This window comes from Manis javanica, chromosome 1, assembly GCF_040802235.1.
Source record: "Manis javanica isolate MJ-LG chromosome 1, MJ_LKY, whole genome shotgun sequence".
Lineage (NCBI taxonomy): Eukaryota > Metazoa > Chordata > Mammalia > Pholidota > Manidae > Manis > Manis javanica.
Genome location: NC_133156.1, coordinates 163567703 through 163586046, shown reverse-complemented (window position 1 = coordinate 163586046; position 18344 = coordinate 163567703). Strand labels below are relative to the sequence as shown.

Genomic DNA, 18344 nt, shown 5'->3' with positions numbered 1-18344 from the left:
AGTGTGAACATAAATTTCCATTTCTCTGGGAGAATGTACAAGAATACAATTGCTGGGTCATATGATATATGTTATAGTGTTATAAAAACTGCCAAACTTTTTCCAGAGTGGCTGTACTACATCTACAGACCCACTAGCAATGTAAGAGTGATCCAGTTTCTCCACATGCTTATCAGCATTTACTGTTGCCATTATTTTGGTGTGTATGGTTTTATTTTACATTTTCTTGATGGATAATGTGGTTTAACAGCTTTCAATGTCATTTGCTTTCAATATCCTTTTTTGCCATCTGTAAAACCTTTTCACTAAAATGTCCATGTCTTTTGTCACAATCGAAGTGTATTGTTTCTTACTATTGTTAGTGAGTTTTGAGAGAGTTTTATATATTCTAAAAACTAGGTCCTTTGTCAGATATCTGGCTTGTGACATTTTTCTCCTAGTTTGTATTTTTTGACTTTCTATATTCTCCACATGGTCTCTTGTATAGTGAGTTTTTAATTCATCAGTACTCCCCTTATAGATTGTACTTCCGGTATCAAGTTTTTGGTGTCAAGAACCCCGCCTTGCTTTATAACCTGAAGCTTTTTTCTCATGTATTTTTCCTAAGAGCTACCATTTTGTATTTTATACTTAATAGCCATCATTGATTTTAATTTAATTTTCATATAAAGTGTGAGGGTTGTCTGTATATTTTTGTTCTATTTTGATATCTTTTGGTGTTCTTTGTTCCTAGTTTTTTACTTTTTTTCTTTTATTTTGTTGTCATTAATCTACAATTACATGAAGAACACTGTGTTTACTAGGGTCCCCTCTTCACCAAGTCCCCCCCACAAACCCCATTGTAGTACTGTCCATCAGTGTAGTAAGATGCTATAGAATCACTACTTGTCTTCTCTGTGTTGCACAGCCCTCCCCATGCCCCCCCTTATACATGCTAATCATAATACCCCCTTTCTTTTTCCTCACCCTTATTCCTCCCTTCCCTCCCATTCTCCCCAGTCCCTTTCCCTTTGGTAACTGTTAGTCCATTCTTAGGTTCTGTGATTCTGCTGCTGTTTTGCTCCTTCAGTCTTTCTTTGTTCCTATACTCCACATAGGAGTGAAATCATTTGGTGTTTGTCTTTCTCCACCTGGCTTATTTATACCCTCTAGCTCCATCCATGTTGTTGTAAATGGTAGGATTTGTTTTTTTCTTATGGCTGAATAATATTCCATTGTGTATATGTACCACATCTTCTTTATCCAATCATCTACTGATGGACATTTAGGTTGCTTCCATTTCTTGGCTATTGTAAATAGTGGCTTTTGGATGTAGAGTTTTATAGATGTCTATTAGGTCCATCTGTTCTAGTGTGTTGTTCAGTGCCTCTGTGTCCTTATTTTCTGTCCGGTGGATCTATCCTTTGGAGTGAGTGGCGTGTTGAAGACTCCTAACATGAATGCATTGCATTCTCTTTCCTCCTTTAGTTCTGTTAGTATTTGTTTCACATATGTTGGTGCTCCTATGTTGGGTGCATATATATATATAAAATGGTTATATCCTCTTGTTGGACTGAGCCCTTTATCATTATGTAATGTCCTTCTTTGTCTCTTGTTACTTTCTTTGTTTTGAGATCTATTTTTGTCTGATACTACTGCAACAACTGCTTTTTTCTCCCTGTTGTTTGCATGATATATCTTTTTCCATCCCTTGGCTTTTAGTCTGTGCATGTCTGGGTTTAAGGTGAGTCTCTTGTAAGCAGCATAGAGATGGGTCTTGCTTTTTTATCTATTCTATTACTCTGTGTCTTTTGATTTGTGCATTCAGTCCATTTACATTTAGGGTGATTATTGAAAGATATGCACTTATTGCCATTGCAGGCTTTAGATTCGTGGTTACCAAAGGTTCAAGGTGATCTTCTTTAGTATCTTACTGTCTGACTTAACTCACTTACAGAGCTATTTTAAACACTGTCTGATGATTCTTTATTTTTCTCCCTTCTTATTCTTTCTCCTCTGTTCTTTATATGTTGGTTGTTTTATTCTGTGCTCTTTTGTGTTTCCTTTAGCTGCTTTTTGTGGGTAGCTGATTTTATTTTTTGTCTTTAGTTAGTATTTGGTTGGTCTGCTTTCTTTGCTGTGATTTTATTTTCTCTAGTTACATCTATTTAGCCTTAGGAGTGCTCCCATCTAGAGCAGTCCCTCTAAAATACCCTGTAGAGGTGGTTTGTGGAAGGCAAATTCCCTCAACTTTTGCTTGTCTGGGAATTGTTTAATCCCTCCTTCAAATTTAAATGATAATTGTGCTGGATATAGTATTCTTGTTTCAAGGCCCTTCTGTTTCATTGCATTAAATCTATCATGCCATTCTCTTCTGGCCTGTAATGTTTCTGTTGAGAAGTCTGATGATAGCCTGATGGGTTTTCCTTTACAGGTGATCTTTTCCTCTCTCTAGCTGCCTTTAATACTCTGTCCTTGTCCTTGATCTTTGTCATTTTAATTATTATGTGTCTTGGTGTTGTCCTCCGTGGGTTCCTTCTGTTGGGGGTTCTGTGCACTTCCATGGTCTGATCGATTATTTCTTTCCCCGGTTTGGGGAAGTTTTCAGCTATTATTTCTTCAAATACACTTTCTATCCCTTTTTCTCTCTCTTCTTCTTCTGGTACCCCTATAATGCAGATATTGTTCCTTTTGGATTGGTCACACAGTTCTCTTAATATTGATTCATTCCTGGAGATCCTTTTATCTCTCTCTGCGTCAGCTTCTATGCATTCCTGTTCTATGGTTTCTATTCCATCAATGGCCTCTTGTATCTTATCCATTCTGCTTATAAATCCTTCCAGAGATTGTTTCATTTCTGTAACCTCATTCCAGACATCATCCCTTAGCTTTTGCATATTTCTCTGCAGCTCTTTCAGCATGGTTATGAGCTTTATTTTTAATTTTTTTTCAGGTAGATTGGTTAAGTCTATCTCCTTTTCAGGGTTTGCCTCTGTGATCAAATTCTTCTGCTTTTCATGGTGATAGAGCTATTTGTGGGGAGCTGGCGTGTGTGCTGGCTAAGAGAAAGTCCCTTCTTGCTCATTTGTGGCCTTCCTCTCCTGGGAAAACAGCGACCTCTAGCGGCTTGTGCTGGGTAGCTGCGTGCAGGTGGAGTTTCTAATTCTTGCCTGGCCCCTGTGGAGTTTAGCTCCACAGTTGCTATGGGCATGGCTGGCCTCAGGCTGCTTCTCCAATATGGCGGAGCCATGTCGGAGGGAGAACAGGTGGGAGGCTGTTTATCGCCGTGAGGAGCCTCTGAGCTGCACTGCCGCCCAGGGGGTTAGGGTGCTTGGAGTTCCCTGGGATTCACAGTTGCTGGGCTAAGTGTCCTGGGAAGCTTCCATCCAGCTGTGGGGTCCCTGTCCCTTTAAGACTTTCAAAAAGCACTCGCTTTTCTTTGTCCCCGGGGTGCCGGCTGCAGGGACCCGCTCACAGGTCTTACTGTCCTGTTTCCCTAGTTTCCAGCACCCCACACACACCCTGTGTCTGCACTCTGGTGCGGATGGCTGGGGCTGGGTGTTTAGCAGTCCTGGGCTCCCAGCTCTGACTCCTTTCCTCCCGCCAGGAGCTGGGGCGAGGGGCGCTCGGGTCCCGCCAGGCTGGGGCTTGTATCTTACCCCCTTCACAATGTGTTGGGTTCTTGCAGGTGTAAATGTAGTCTGGCTGTTGTCCTGTGTCTTCTGGTCTCTCTTTTAGGAAGAGTTGTATTTGTTGTATTTTCAAAAATATATATGGTTTTGGGAGGAGATTTCCGCTGCTCTACTCATGCCGCCATCTTGGTTCCTGAATCTTTTGTTCCTAGTTTTTAAGGCTATTTCTGAACCAGCTACTCAGCCTTCCTTGTACCATTTACTTTTAAAACAGAGGGTAGAAAATAGTAATGAGAAGGGAGTAGAGGGTCAAAATGGGGAAGAGATGGAGAACAGATCCTTCTGAGAAGACTCCAAATTTGGAGTAAAAAACAAAAACAAGGCCAAAGAACTTATGTTCAAATAATAACTCTGCCCTCACTAGCCAAGCTGCCTTGGGAAACACACGAGGAAGCACTCTGTCAACTGCCAAGAGCTGCATAGACCTCTGGTGAGGGCCTTCAGGTTTCCTGCCCATTTCCCCAACTGCAGCCATAAAGAATCAAGTTGACATGAGGCGAAATGGCTCGCTTTGGGTATAAAATTAGTTGTTATTATAAAACAAACTATATAGAATGAGAAAACAAAGCTATGTTTGCAGAGAAAAAACACTGAAAGGAAATAAACTGAAGTATTAACTTGTACTACACTTAGGTATTAGGATACAAAGATAACCCCTAACTCCCACTCTAGAGCACAGTGGTTAAGAACTTAGGCTTTAGAATCAAACAGCTTGGTTTTGAATTCTAGGTTTACTATTTACTCATCACTTATTTTGTTAAGTTATTTAAACTCTTTATACTTTACTATGCTCCCCTGTAAAATGATCATAAAACACTATCACATGTATTTAAGAATTTAAAAGAGTGCCTGGCACTTGGTAATAGCCAGTAAATATTACTTATACTTATTATTCTTCCAAGTTTTCCACACTTTCTACAAGCATATACTCCTTCTGTAATTTTTTTTAAATATGAGTAAGTACTTTTACAATTCTGTATGTCACAATCACAGCACCTTCTTCCTTTCGGAGAACATTAAAAAATAAAATAAAATTTAGAACAGAGGTTGGTAATCTACAGTCCCTGAGCCATATCTAGCCTGCCACTGTTTTTTTGTTTTTGTTTTTTTCCTTTCACTATTGTGGTAAAATACACATCATGTAAAACTTACCATTTTCACTATTTTAAGCACATTCACAAGGTTGTGCAACCACCTCCACCATCCATCTTTAGAACTTCTTTCATCTTGGAAAGGTGAAACTCAATCAGCAATAAAACACTAACTCCCCATTCCTTCCTCCTTTCAGCCTCTGGCAACCACCATTCTACTTTGTTTATGACTGACTACTCTAAGTACCTCATATAAATGGAATCACACACTATTTATCTTTTCATGACTGACATTTTCACCTAGTGTATGCCCTCAAGGTTCATCCATATTGTAGCATATATCCAAATTGCCTCTATATCCACACAAGAATGTGGATAATTGGAGGTGAGTGGGGTTTCCCAACGAATTAGATTAGTGCTTTCTCCATACATCCATGTATCCCTTGATGGACACCTGGGTTCTTCCATGCCTTGGAGGGGCGAATAGTCTTATTAATATGCTGATGAATTCAGTTTGCTAGTATTTTGTTGAGGATTTCTGCATCAATGTTCATAAGATATATTGGTCTGAGTTTTCCTTTCTTGCAGTGTCTTTGATGTTGGTATTAAAGTGATACTGGTGACTTAGAATGAGTTAGTAAGTGTTTCCACCTTACCTCACTCCTTTGGAAAAGTTTGAGAAGGACCAATACTTCTTCAAAGATTGATAGAATTCACCAAACAAGCTATCAGGTGCAGGGTTTTCTTTGTTGGGAGATTCTTGATTACTGATTGACTCTCCTTACTAGTTACATGTCTATTCAGATTTTCTATTTCTTTACGATTTAATCTTGGCAGGTTTTGTGTTTCTTGGAATTTCTTCATTTAATGGAGGTTATCCAACTTGTTGGTATACAATCATAATACTCTTTTATAATCTTTTCTATTCTGTAGAATCAACAGTAATGTCCCACTTTCATTTCTGAATTTAGTCATTTTTCTTTCTTAGTCTATGCAGGTAAAGGTTTGTCTATTTTGTTGATCATTTTAAAGAACCAACTTTTGGTATCGTTGATTTCCTCTATTTTCCTATCCTCAATTTATCTCTGTTCTAATTTATTACTTCCTTCTTTGTGCTAGCTTTGGGTTTAGATTGTTCTTGTTTTTCTAGCTGCTTATGTTGTAAAGTTAGGTTATTGGTATGAAATCTTTTTTCTAATATAAGCACAGCTATAAAGTTCCTTCTTACCACTACTTTTGGCATGTCCCATAGTTTTAGTATGTTGTATTTTTGTTTTTATTCATCTGCAAATATTTTCTAATTTCCCTTGTGCAATTTCCAGTTTTCCTCTGTTACTGATTTCTAATTTCATCCCGTTATGATTGGAGAAGATACTCTGTATGCTCTCTATCTTATAAAAATTGACACTTGATTTGTGACCCAACATATGATCTATCCTGAAATGTGTTCCCTGTGTACTTGCAAAGAATGTGTATGCTGCTGTTGGACAGAATGCTCTCTATAGGTCCATTAGCTCTAGATGGTTCATTGTGCTAAGTCTTCCATTTCCTTACTTATCTTCTTCTCTGGCTATTGAGAGAGGCACACTTAGCCTCCAACTATTATTACATAACTGTTTCTCTCTTCAACTTCTGTTGTTTTTTGCTTCATATATTTTGATGGTCTATCATTAGTGCATAAGTCTTTACAACTGTTGTATCTTCTTGTTACACTGAGCCTTCTATTAATATGCTCTCTTTTGGTTAATATTTGCATGCAATATCTTTTTCCATGGTCACAATCTGTTCAGACTGCCAGAACAAAAATACCATAAAGTGGACAGCTTATAAAAAACTGAAATTTATTTCTCACAGTTCTGGAGTCTAGAAGTCTGAGATAAGGGTGGCAACATGGTTGCATGAGGGCTCCCTTCTGGGCTGCAGACTTCTTTCCATATACCCTCACACGGTAGGAGCACCAAGGGATTTCTCTGGGGGCTCTTTTGCAAAGGTACTGATGTAATTTATGAGGGCTCCTTGACTCACAACTTAATCACCTCCGTAAGGCCCCATGTCTTCTAATACAATCACCTTGTATTAGGTTTTCAATATATTACTTCTGAGGGAACATAAAAATTCAGACCATATTACCAACTTTTTACTTCCAATTTATTTTTGTCCTTGGATCTAAAGTGATTCTCCTGTAGATAGCATATAGTTGGACCATGTGTTTTCATCTATTCTGCCAATCTCTTTTGACTGGAGAGTTTAATCTATTTATATTTAAACTAATTACTGATAGGAAGAATTTCTGCCATTTTCTACTTGTTTTCTGCATATCTTAGAACATTTTTGTTTCTCAGCTCCTCCATTACTGCCTTCTTTCATGTTTAATTGACTTGGTATTATTACTGATTTTGAATCCCTCCTCATTTCCTTTACTCTATAAATATTTTTTGGTTATTTTCTTAGTGGCTGCCCTGGAGATTATAATTTGTATCTTCAAAATTTTTAACAAACTAGTTTGAATAACAACTTGGCTTCAATAGTATCCTTGTATCATTTTACTATTTGTTTTCTACAGCGTTTCATAAAGCTTATACCTTTTTGTCCCTCATTTCCTGCATTACTGTCATCTTTTAGGTTTAGTTTGCTTTTTGGTAGTGAAATGTTTAAATTCCTTTTGTTTATTTTCTATAATTTTTTTGTGGTTACCATGGAGATTAATTTAACATCTTAAAGCTATAACACTCTAATTGGAATTTATATCATATTAACCTCAATAACATACACAAACTCCACTCCTTTACATCCTGATCTCTATACATTTTGGTGGTTGTTTTCACAAAATTTAATCTTTATATACTGTGTGTTCAAAAAAAAGAAACTGACAATTCTTTTAAATATACTTGTCTTTAAATTATATATAAAACAAAATGTGAGGTTACAAACCAATGTTACAATAATCCTAGCTTTCAGACTACTAGCTGCTTTTTAAAAAACGTCTTAGACTCTTAAATCATGTAGAAAACAAAAGGTGGAGTTTTAAACCATTATTATAATAATACAATTTTTATAACTGCCCATATATTTTCTTTTACTGTATTGTTTGTTTCATCATATGGCCTTGAGTTTTTGTCTAGTTTAATCTTCAGGACTCCCTGTAGCATTTCTTGCAAGGTAGGTCTAACAGCAATGAATTTCCTCAGCTTTTGTTATCTGGGAGTTTCTTTATTTTTATCTAACATTTGAAGAACAGTTTTAGCAGGTGACAGGATTCTTGGTTGATGGTTTGGGTTTTTATTTTTCTCTTAGCACTTTAAATATATTGCCCCACTGCCTACTGATCTCCAAAGTTTGTGATGAGAAATCTGTCAGTGTTCTTATTGCTCTTACTGTTTTCAAATTATCTCTTTGAAGTTTGATTATGACATGTGTCAGTTCATCTTGGAGGTCACTGAGCCCCTGGATGCTTATATTCATGTCTCATTAAATTTGTGATATTTTCAGCCATTATTTTGTCAAATAATCTCTGTCTTTTTCTCTTCCAGGACCCAGTTTTCAACAACAGCAACAATAAATGTAATGGGGAGACAGGTTAAGAGGGACTTAAGAGACATCAACTGAATATTTTTAAATTCTGGTAGAAGAGTGGAAAAAATGCAGAGCTAGCCTTTTCCTTGGACTTTTATCTTTATTTGTTTATAAGAAACTTTGATTTAGAAAAAGATTAATGCTTATAATGTATCTTTTTGTTATTCAAGCCTATAATCTATCAAAAGCATAGGTTAGGAAAAGCCAACCAATCTGATCAGTTAGGCCTGAAATGATAGTTAGCGATACTTGACCTGGGCTTCCAATTTTGATGAGTCTTAATGCATTTTCTTCAGTTGGGATGCAGAATCCTCAGTATCTGTGTTCACCTCAGGAATTACTTCAACTTTCTATATTTATATGCCAATTTGTAGAAGCTTTTTTTGCCAAGCAGGAATGACAATGGTCAAAGTACCAACTACAGAAAATGCAGGCTCAGAGAATTACTGTGATTTCTAGTTGTATATTAAATAGTGATAGCCCTGGAATGCACCAGAGAGAACTGCACATGCGTTGTGCTGTGGAAAGAGCTCGGAAACCAGGCAGGCTGGCTACTTACTGGGTGTTGGATTCCTGCTTCAGCGACTGAACACTGAGCAAATCATTTAACTTCCATGAGCCTCACTTTCCTTATCTTTAAAAACCAAAGAGAGCAAATCAAATCTTACTAGCAAATTTTTTGAGTTTTGGTCATTTTTATTGACTTATCAATTAATTTTCAGGACTAAAAAGTTATAATAAGCCAAACCACATGAATGTAATATAAATCCCAGGATCTGGGAAGAAATGCTCTCAGGAAAAATTCTCCTTTTAAATAATGTAAAACAAGGCTGTTGCTTTGACTCCCTGATTTAGATTAAATCTGGAGAAACCTGATACATATTCTGCCACAGAAATGCTGTATGTCCATATTTCTGTTCTAATCATAAGAAATCTGGAGTTGTTTTAAGAAATAGTTGAACCTATTGGCAAGTTATCATAAAAAATAATGACATGTTGGAATCAAAATTGTTCTAAGGAAACATTCTTCAACATTAAAATAAATGATTTATGCATATATATTCAAAAGGGTCTTATATTCTGCTACTTGAGGATTTATAATAGACTATATATAGCATCTCAACACTAGAATTCTGCAGGAGTCTTAGTGAGGTTTTACTGTGGCTTAGATAACCAATTGGCACCACCTGTCCCCGATATTTTTCCAGTCCAAAAACTTTTGCCATAGAACTCTGTTAGGCTGGAGGAAGGAAAAACAAGGACATGCAAACAGAACAGAGAGATGCCATAGGGGGAGAACAGATCAGACCCCAAGGTCCGTGCCTCATATGGAAAGAGGACAGCTCTTCCTGAATTCCACCCTTCTGATGTGCCAACTAAGACCCGGATGTCAGCCTCCTCCCTCTTGGAAGGAAAAAAGTTTCTAGTTGTCTATTATGGCACCTTTAGCCAATCATACCTCTCCATGCCCCCTAGGATAGCTTGCCCACTCCTCCCCCTCCTAATCCCTTATAAGCTCCCACCTCCCTGACCAGGTGTGACTTCCCTGGCCTGTGACAGCCAGAAAGCGGAACATCACCCGGGAATTTGCATTCAAATAAACTACCTGGCCCTTTGTTATCTCTCTTCGCCTGCTTATTTTGGCTAGAATTTATCTTACAAACTCCAAGGTATTGGCCAAGCTCTCGGCCAAGCATTTCAGCAGGCCCAAAGAGTGTATGTACGTGCACCACATTCCAGTCCACAAACTATTCCTCAGCCAAGTCCATTTAGACATGGACTGACTGCCTCCCCAGGCAAAAATATAAATCAAGCTCCCAGAATTCTCAAAATGGATTATCAATTTGCAACCTAGATGTCTAGTGCCTAAAGGACATGGGCTCTTCCTAAATCAATAAAGAATAATTACAATTTCTCAAAAACTGAGACCTGATTTGCCTGCTCGCCAGACTCTACAAACCATCTAAAAGACGATTAACTTAAAAGTCATTCCTATAGGTTCTCCAAATTCTCCCTTGCAAGAGATTAAAGAACTAGGAAAAAGATATTAAGGTAATTTTCTAGTAAGGTGACTTTACAAAATTAGATGTCATAAAATATCTTCAGTTTTTATGCAGTTGGAAAACACAAACTCATACAAAGACTTTTTGCAAATACCAGGCAGCCAGTGCCTGCTGTGTTTCTCAAATTCTCTTAGGCAACAGTATGAATGATAGGTTTATTTTAAAATTTAGAAGCAGGAAAAAAGTTGCCACACTTATTTGCTTTATTTTCAGTGAAAAAGAACCTTAAAACCCATCACTTTTTCTTGCTCTCTGTTTGGATTACTGCAAGAAATCTAAGTCTATTATAAAATGCCAACAGAAATCTTATTTAAGGTCTATAGCAGAATTATTTCTCTATTGCCTTAATCTAACTTTAATTTTTAGTTTCCTGTCTTTTTTGAATAAGTTACAGGAAATAATTTTTTAGAACTCTTTAAGTCATGTTATTTAGTTATAAATAAGTAAACAAATACATCTTAGGCATCGTCATGAAACAGACTAACAATCACACCTGGAGTGAGAAGACCAGAATCTAACACAGTCCCACTACCACAAAGTCATCGGTCTTGGACAACTTGCTTAATCTAAACCTTGCTATCCCTTAAATATAAAATGAATTTTAAAACAATCAATCACATTACCAAATAATACAGTACTTGAAAAGGAATGTTATCATTACAAAGGTGGTCAGTTAGGAGATGGGCATGGAATATGATAAAAGTTTGGAAGAAAGGAGAAAACACCTCAGCCATAAAATCAGAGGGTTAGTTAAGATGGCTTTTACTGTTTCTGCCTGAAATTTCAGAACTGATTTTTTAGCTAGGAAGACTAAAATAGGCTTCACGGGATATCTGAGCTAAGTTTGAAAGGAAGGACAGAATTTTATCAGATTATACTAATTTTATGTATATTTAAGGATGCAGCTTAGGATAGCAAGTGAAAGATGACAAATCTATAAAACTTACAATAAACAGTAAATCTTACAGTAACATTTGTATATACATATATATATTACATATAGATTTATGTATACAAATTATATACTTATAGCATAACTGAATACGTAGAGTAAACCTATAGAACTTATATTCTCTAGAGAAGTTCTCTTCCAGATAAATATTTTGAGATCCAACATCCAAATTCAGCATTTCACTCACTGGCTCCATACACATAGCACTCGTCACCTGTCCCACTGCTCCTGACCTGACTCTCCCCACTTAATCTCCCAACAGACATAATTGAAAAGATAATTCTTCTAGCTAAGGAAGTTTTTGTTATGAGTCATGACTCTAATGACTTGCCTGCATATCAAGCTCATAAAATATACTTCATAAAAACCAGTTACATTTTTAAGGGTAAATAATAATTAGGTATTATTCAAGGCTTGACACTGAGATAATTCTTCAATGTAAAATAAAATTACCTGTAGTAACCCTCCATCATCAAAACGCAGTACTTCTATTATACTCTCCGACTGAATAAATGCTGTGAAGGAAACAAACATACGATCACTTAACATGAACACAAATTTGATTTAAATAAAATCTTTTACCTCAAAGTTAATTAGTACAATTTAATACTTTATAAATACACTGCTTGATGATGATGGTTAAAGAGGAAAACATGACTAAAACTTCATTTAATAATTATGAAATGCTTTAAAATAAAACAATACAACCCAATTAGAAAATACCTTCAGTAACCTACAGGCTGGTAAGCCACTTGCAAAATATCTATCTATTCCTGCTATACTCCCAGAAAGCATAATATAATCAAAATTGACTAGAAGCAGCTGATTATTTTTACTGCTAGATTAACTGAAAACATCATAAGCACACAGAAAGGATCACTGGAGGATTACATTCCCCCCCAAAAAATAAGCTAAAATTCTGTATCATCTGCTGTTTTGTAGTGATGCAGGACCTGGTATCCATAGTCAAGAGAGACTTGGTGGGGGAATAGGCAAAGAAAATGGCAAAAGATTATTTTTTTCCAAGAAATGGAGTACAATGTGAAGACAAGGTATTTTAAAAGCTGACACATTTCTACTGTAATTTGGCAATTGTGCTCTTAGGTATTTATCCAACAGATTTGAAAACTTAACATCTACAGAAAAATCTACAAGCAGTTCTTTATAACAGCTTTATTCATAATCACACAAAACTGGACACAATCTAGATGATATACTTCAACAGGTGAGTAGACAAACTTCAGTACATTTATACAATGGAATATTATTCAGTGATTAAAAGCAAAATAAAAGGCTACATATTGTATGATTCCAAGTATACGATATTCTGGAAAAGGCTGTACTACAGAGAAGGTAAAAAGATGAATGATTGCTAGGGGCTTGTGGAGAGAAAGGAAGGCTCAAATAAGTGAAGCACAGGAAACCTTTCAAAGCAGTGAAACTATTCTGTATGCTACAGTAATAGTGGGCACATGACACTATGCATTTGTCAAAATAGATCTTTACAGCACAAAGAGTGAACCTAATGTATGTAATTCAAAAAAACAGGAGATCAGGATGGAATGCAGAATATGACAAAACAAATTATATTTCAAATACATGAAATGAGGTAATTTCATACTGAAGGGGCGTGGAGTGGGGAATGGTTCTCACCAAAGTAATTTGGGAATAAGTGGAATCTGTAAGACTGAAAGGCAAAGGAAACTATACATAAGCACTGTACTCTAGTTGATAATGTTACTTACCACAGGGGTTTTGGTTAACAATTCTGATACTGCTCTACATGTATACTAGAACAGAACAATTAAATACATGGATGGTGGAAGGTGGGAGTCAGATTTCTCACTGTTGGAATGAGTTTACATCAAAACAAGGGAAGGAAGCTAGTCTTAATCCATGTGGGAATGGATTAGAGTTGGTGACATCCGTATGAACTCATGTATAGCTTAATATAGATATAGACAACTGCATAAAGAATTATAATAAATATGAGTATATGCAGGAGCTAGTACACACATACATATTTTCTTGCTCTTTTCAGTTGAGAGGGCCGGGAAGCAAAGAGACCCCGGTAACAAAGAGCACACTTACAATCCAGATCTCAGGTTCTGATGCCATTCTCCAAAGAGGGAACCAGGGCTTTATGTAGATGGCTAATTCTAGGACTGGGGCAGGAAATATACAAGATGAAAGTGGAGCATCTTGTGGTGTGAGAAAGCAAGAAAGTGAAAAACAAAACAAAACTCTGCATTGATGAGAATATGTTAGAGGGACATAAGAGTTAACAGAAAGAGCTCCTAAAGGGCAAAAGCTGGAATTTGAGAAATAAAATATAGTGGTACAGAATTATAACCAGAAGTATAAAATATATATCTATGAGTCCAGAAGATTCAAGATGGTGGTATGAGAGGTGAGACAGAAAATTCCTCCCAGAACCACATATAGTGTGAAAATACAGTTAATACAATGAGCCCTAAAACAGCAACAGAAAAGAAGGCTGCATCAGACATAAAAACCTCATGAACAGAGCAGACCTTACCAAACAGAGTACTGTATGAAAGCCTTAATCCAGCAAGATGCAAGCCCTTCCCCCACCTCAGTTCACAAGTGGGAGGAAGAGAAATGGAGTGGGGAGGGGGGTGGAAGCCTAAGTCTGCTGAACACGCAGCCCTGGGGGTCTGCTTTGGAGCACAAACCTACATTGTGTGGTGCTCTGTAGGATTGGCAGCTCGGACAGGTGAAGTGACTGAGAGACTGAGATTCCGGCTGTTTGTGGAGGACCAGGATGCATACCTGGCCACTCTGGGATAAAGGAAAGGCAGGTGGTCTGAAGGGCTTCCTTGGAGTTACAGGGCTGCTGAAGGGATGGGCATTGTAAGGAGCTTGCGACGCGGGAGAAGGGATAGGTGAACAAGGTTGTCTGGGTACACTCAGCCCAGCAGGTTGGGAACTTTGAGGAGCTTCAGGTGCTCCATCCCCATGGCTGCCTACTCAGCTCTGAAGCCCCTCACTCTGATATGCAGCCTGCTGCACCTTCCACATGGCCTGCCGGCACCAGATCACAAACCAGCAGTCACTGTGCTGGTGTCAGGCCATTACACAGGAGGCAGGCCCCGCGTAAAACACCTAGAGATGCCAATAACAGAGGCTTACACCTGTGTGCCCAACCCACTGGCCCTGATACTGCACACAGGCACTGCAGCTGGGAAGCAGGAAACAGCTCATTCCTCCCCCCACCCGCCAGGCACCAGCCCAACTCCCCTACAACCCCCAACCTCACTCTAAGGGCTGAGCAGCCCCAGAGGCTAGAGCTTCTGAGCACTAGGGGCACCACATACAATTATGAAACGTCAAAAGAACCTGGTTCAGACCAAAATATCACAAGCCACAGAAAAAGGGCCAAATGAAACTGAACTCACCAATCTTCCTGAAAGAGAATTTAAAATGAAAATCATGAACATGCTAATGGAGGTACAGAAAAATATTCAAATACTCAGGGACAAATTTAAGACAGATTCAATCATTAAGAACTTCCATATCTGAAATGAAACACACAATGGAGGAATTTAAAAGCAGATTAGATGTAGTAGAAGAGACGGTAAGTGGAATAGAAATTAGAGAAGAGGAATAAATACAAAGAAGCTGAGGCACAGAGAGAAGAAAGGATCTCTAAGAATGAAAGAATATTGAATGTGAGAACAATCCAAATGTAACAATATCGGCATTATACGGGTACCAGAAGAAGAAGAGAGAAAAAGGGACAGAAAGTGTTATGTAGGAGGTAATTGCTGAAAACTTCCCCAATCTGGGGAAGGAGATAGTCTCTCAGGCCATGGAGGTACACAGATCTCCCAACACAAGGGACCCAAGGAAGACAACACCAAGACATATAATAACTAAAATGGCAAAGATCAAGGAAAAAGACAGACTTCTAAAGGCAGCTAGAGAGAGAAAAAAGATCACATACAAAGGAAAACCCATCAGGATATCATCACACTTCTCAACAGAAACCTTACAGGCCAGAGGGGAGTGGCATGATGTATTTAATGCAATGAAGCCGAAGGGCCTCAAATTCAGAATACTCTACCTGGCAAGGTTATCATTTAAATTTGAAGGAAGGATTAAACAATTTTCATATAAGCAAAATCTGAGAGAATTTACCTCCCACAAACCACATCTACAGTGCGTTTGGAGGGACTGCTATAGATGGAAGTATTCCTAAGGCTAAAGAGATGTCACAAGGGAAGTAACACCACAGCAAAGTAGAACAATTAAGTACTAAGTGGATGCAAAATCAAATCAACTACCCCCAAAGTCAATTAAGGGATAGACAAAGAATAAAGAATATGATATCTAACATATAAAGAATGGAGGAGGAAGAAAAAGGAGGGAAAAAAAAGAACATTTAGGTTGTGTTTGTAATAGCATACAAAGTGAGTTAAATTAGACTATTAGATAGTAAGGGAATTACCACTGACCCTTTGGTAATCACAAATCTAAAGCCTGAAGTGGCAATAAGTACATACCTATCAATAATCACCCTAAATGCAAATGGTCTGAATGCACCAATCAAAAGGCACAGAGTCATGGAATGGATGAAAAAACAAGACCATCTATATGCTGCCTACAAGAGACTCACTTCAAACCCAAAGACAAACACAGACTGAAAGTAAAGGGATGGAAAAAGATATTTCATGCAACTAATAGGGAGAAAAAAGCTGGAGATGCAGTACTTGTATCAGACAAAATAGAATTCAAAACAAGAAAGAAACAAGAGATAAAGAAGGACATTACATAATGATGAAGGGGTCAGTCCAACAAGAGGATATAACCATTATAAATATCTATGCACCCAACACAGGGATCACCTACATATGTGAAACAAATGTTGACAAAATTAAAGGGGGAAATAGAATGCAATGAATTCATTTTAGGAGACTTCAACACACCACTCACTCCAAACGACAGATCAACAAGACAGGAAATAAATAGACTGAGGCACTTAACAACATGTTAGAACAGATGGACCTAATAGACATCTACAGAACACTTCATCCAAAAGGAACAGGATAAACATTCTTCTCAAGTGCACATGGAACATTTTCAAGACTACATCATATACTAGGCCACAAAAGGAGCCACAGAAAATTAAAAAAGATTGTAATTGTACCAACCAGCTTCTCAGATCACAAAGGTATGAAACTAGAAATAAATTACACAAAGAAAATGAAAAAGCCCACAAACACATGGAGGCTTAATAACATGCTCCTAAATAATCAATGGATCAATGACCAAATAAAAACAGAGATCAAGCAATATATGCAGACAAATGACAACAATAATTCAACACCACAAAATATGGGACACAGCGAAGGCCGTGCTAAGAGGTAAATATAGCAATACAGGCCTACCTCAGGAAAGAAGAACAATCCCAAATGAACAGTCTAAACTCACAATTAATGAAACTAGAAAAGGAAGAACAAATGAGGCCCAAAGTCAGTAGAACAAGGGACATAATAAAGATTTGAGCAGAAATAAATAAAATCGAGAAGACTAAAACAATAGAAAGAATCAATGACAGCAGGAGCTGGTTCTTTGAGAAAATAAGCAAAATAGATAAACCTCTAGCCAGACTTACTAAGAAAAAAAGAGAGTCTACACACATAAACAGAATCAGAAATGAGAAAGGAAAAATCACTATGGACACCAAAGAAATACAAAGAATTATGAGAAATTTTATGAAAAATTATATGGTAACAAACTGGTTAACCCAGAAGAAATGGACAACTTCCAAGGCTGACCCAGGAAGAAACAGAAAATCTAAACAGACCAATTATGAGCAATGAAATTGAATTGGTAATCAAAAAACTACATAAGAACAAAATCTCTGAACCAGATGGTTTTACTGCTGAATTTTATCAAACATTTGGTGAAGATCTAATACCCATCCTCCTTAAAGTTTTCCAAAAATCAGAAGAGGAGGGAATACTCCAAAATTCATTCTATGAGGCCAACATAACTCTAATACCAAAACCAGGCAAAGACACCACAAAAAATGAAAATTAAAAACCAGTATCTCTAGTGAACACAGATGCAAAAATACTCAACAAAACATTAGCAAACTGAGTTCAAAAATATAGCAAAAAGATCAGCCATCAGGATCAAGTGGGATTCATCCCAGGGATGCAAGGATGGTACAACATTTGAAAATCCATCAACATCATCCACCACATCAACAAAAAGGACAAAAACCACATGATTATCTCCATAGATGCTGAAAACGCATTTGACAAAATTCAACATCCATTCATGATAAACCCTCTCAACAAAATGGGTATAGAGGGCAAGGACATCAATAAAATGAAGGCCGTACATGACAAACCCACAGCGAACATTATACTTAAGAGCGAGAAGCTGAAAGCTTTTCACCTAAGATCAGGAACAAGACTAGAATGCCCACTCTCCCCACTTTTATACAACATAGTTCCAGAGGTCCTAGTCACGGCAATCAGACAACACAAAGAAATAAAAGGCATCCAGATTGGTAAGGAAGAAGTCAAACTGTCCCTGTTTGCAGATGACATGATACTGTACATAAAAAACCTGAAACAATCTTTTCCAAAAACTACTAGATCTAATATCTAAATTCAGCAAAGTTGCCAGATACAAAATTAATAGACAGAAATCTGTTGTATTCCTATACACTAATAATGAACTAGCAGAATAAGAAATGAGGAAAACAATTCCATTCACAATTGCATCAAAATAAATAAAACACCTAGGAATAAACCTAATGAAGGAAGTGAAAGACCTATACTCTGAAAAATACAAGACACTTATGAGAGAAATTAAAGAAGATATGAGTAAATGGAAATACATACTGTGCTCATGGAAAAAAAGAATCAATATTGTCAAAATGCCCATCCTGCCTAAAGTAAACTACAGATTTAATGCAATCCCTAGAAAATACCAACAGTCTTCTTCAATGAACTAG

At 37.3% G+C, this 18344-nt stretch overlaps 1 protein-coding gene across 3 annotated transcripts in view; it reads right to left on the bottom strand.

Annotated features, from left to right (window-relative positions):
- Positions 1 to 18344, bottom strand: part of TMEM131 (transmembrane protein 131) — a 234962-nt gene that overhangs the window by 156535 nt on the left and 60083 nt on the right. For all 3 annotated transcript variants that reach the window (XM_073240054.1, XM_073240060.1, XM_036994615.2), the window contains exon 2: positions 11804 to 11865. In XM_073240054.1, coding sequence (XP_073096155.1) covers positions 11804 to 11865 — 62 coding nt within the window. The remainder of the gene's footprint in view (positions 1 to 11803; positions 11866 to 18344) is intronic.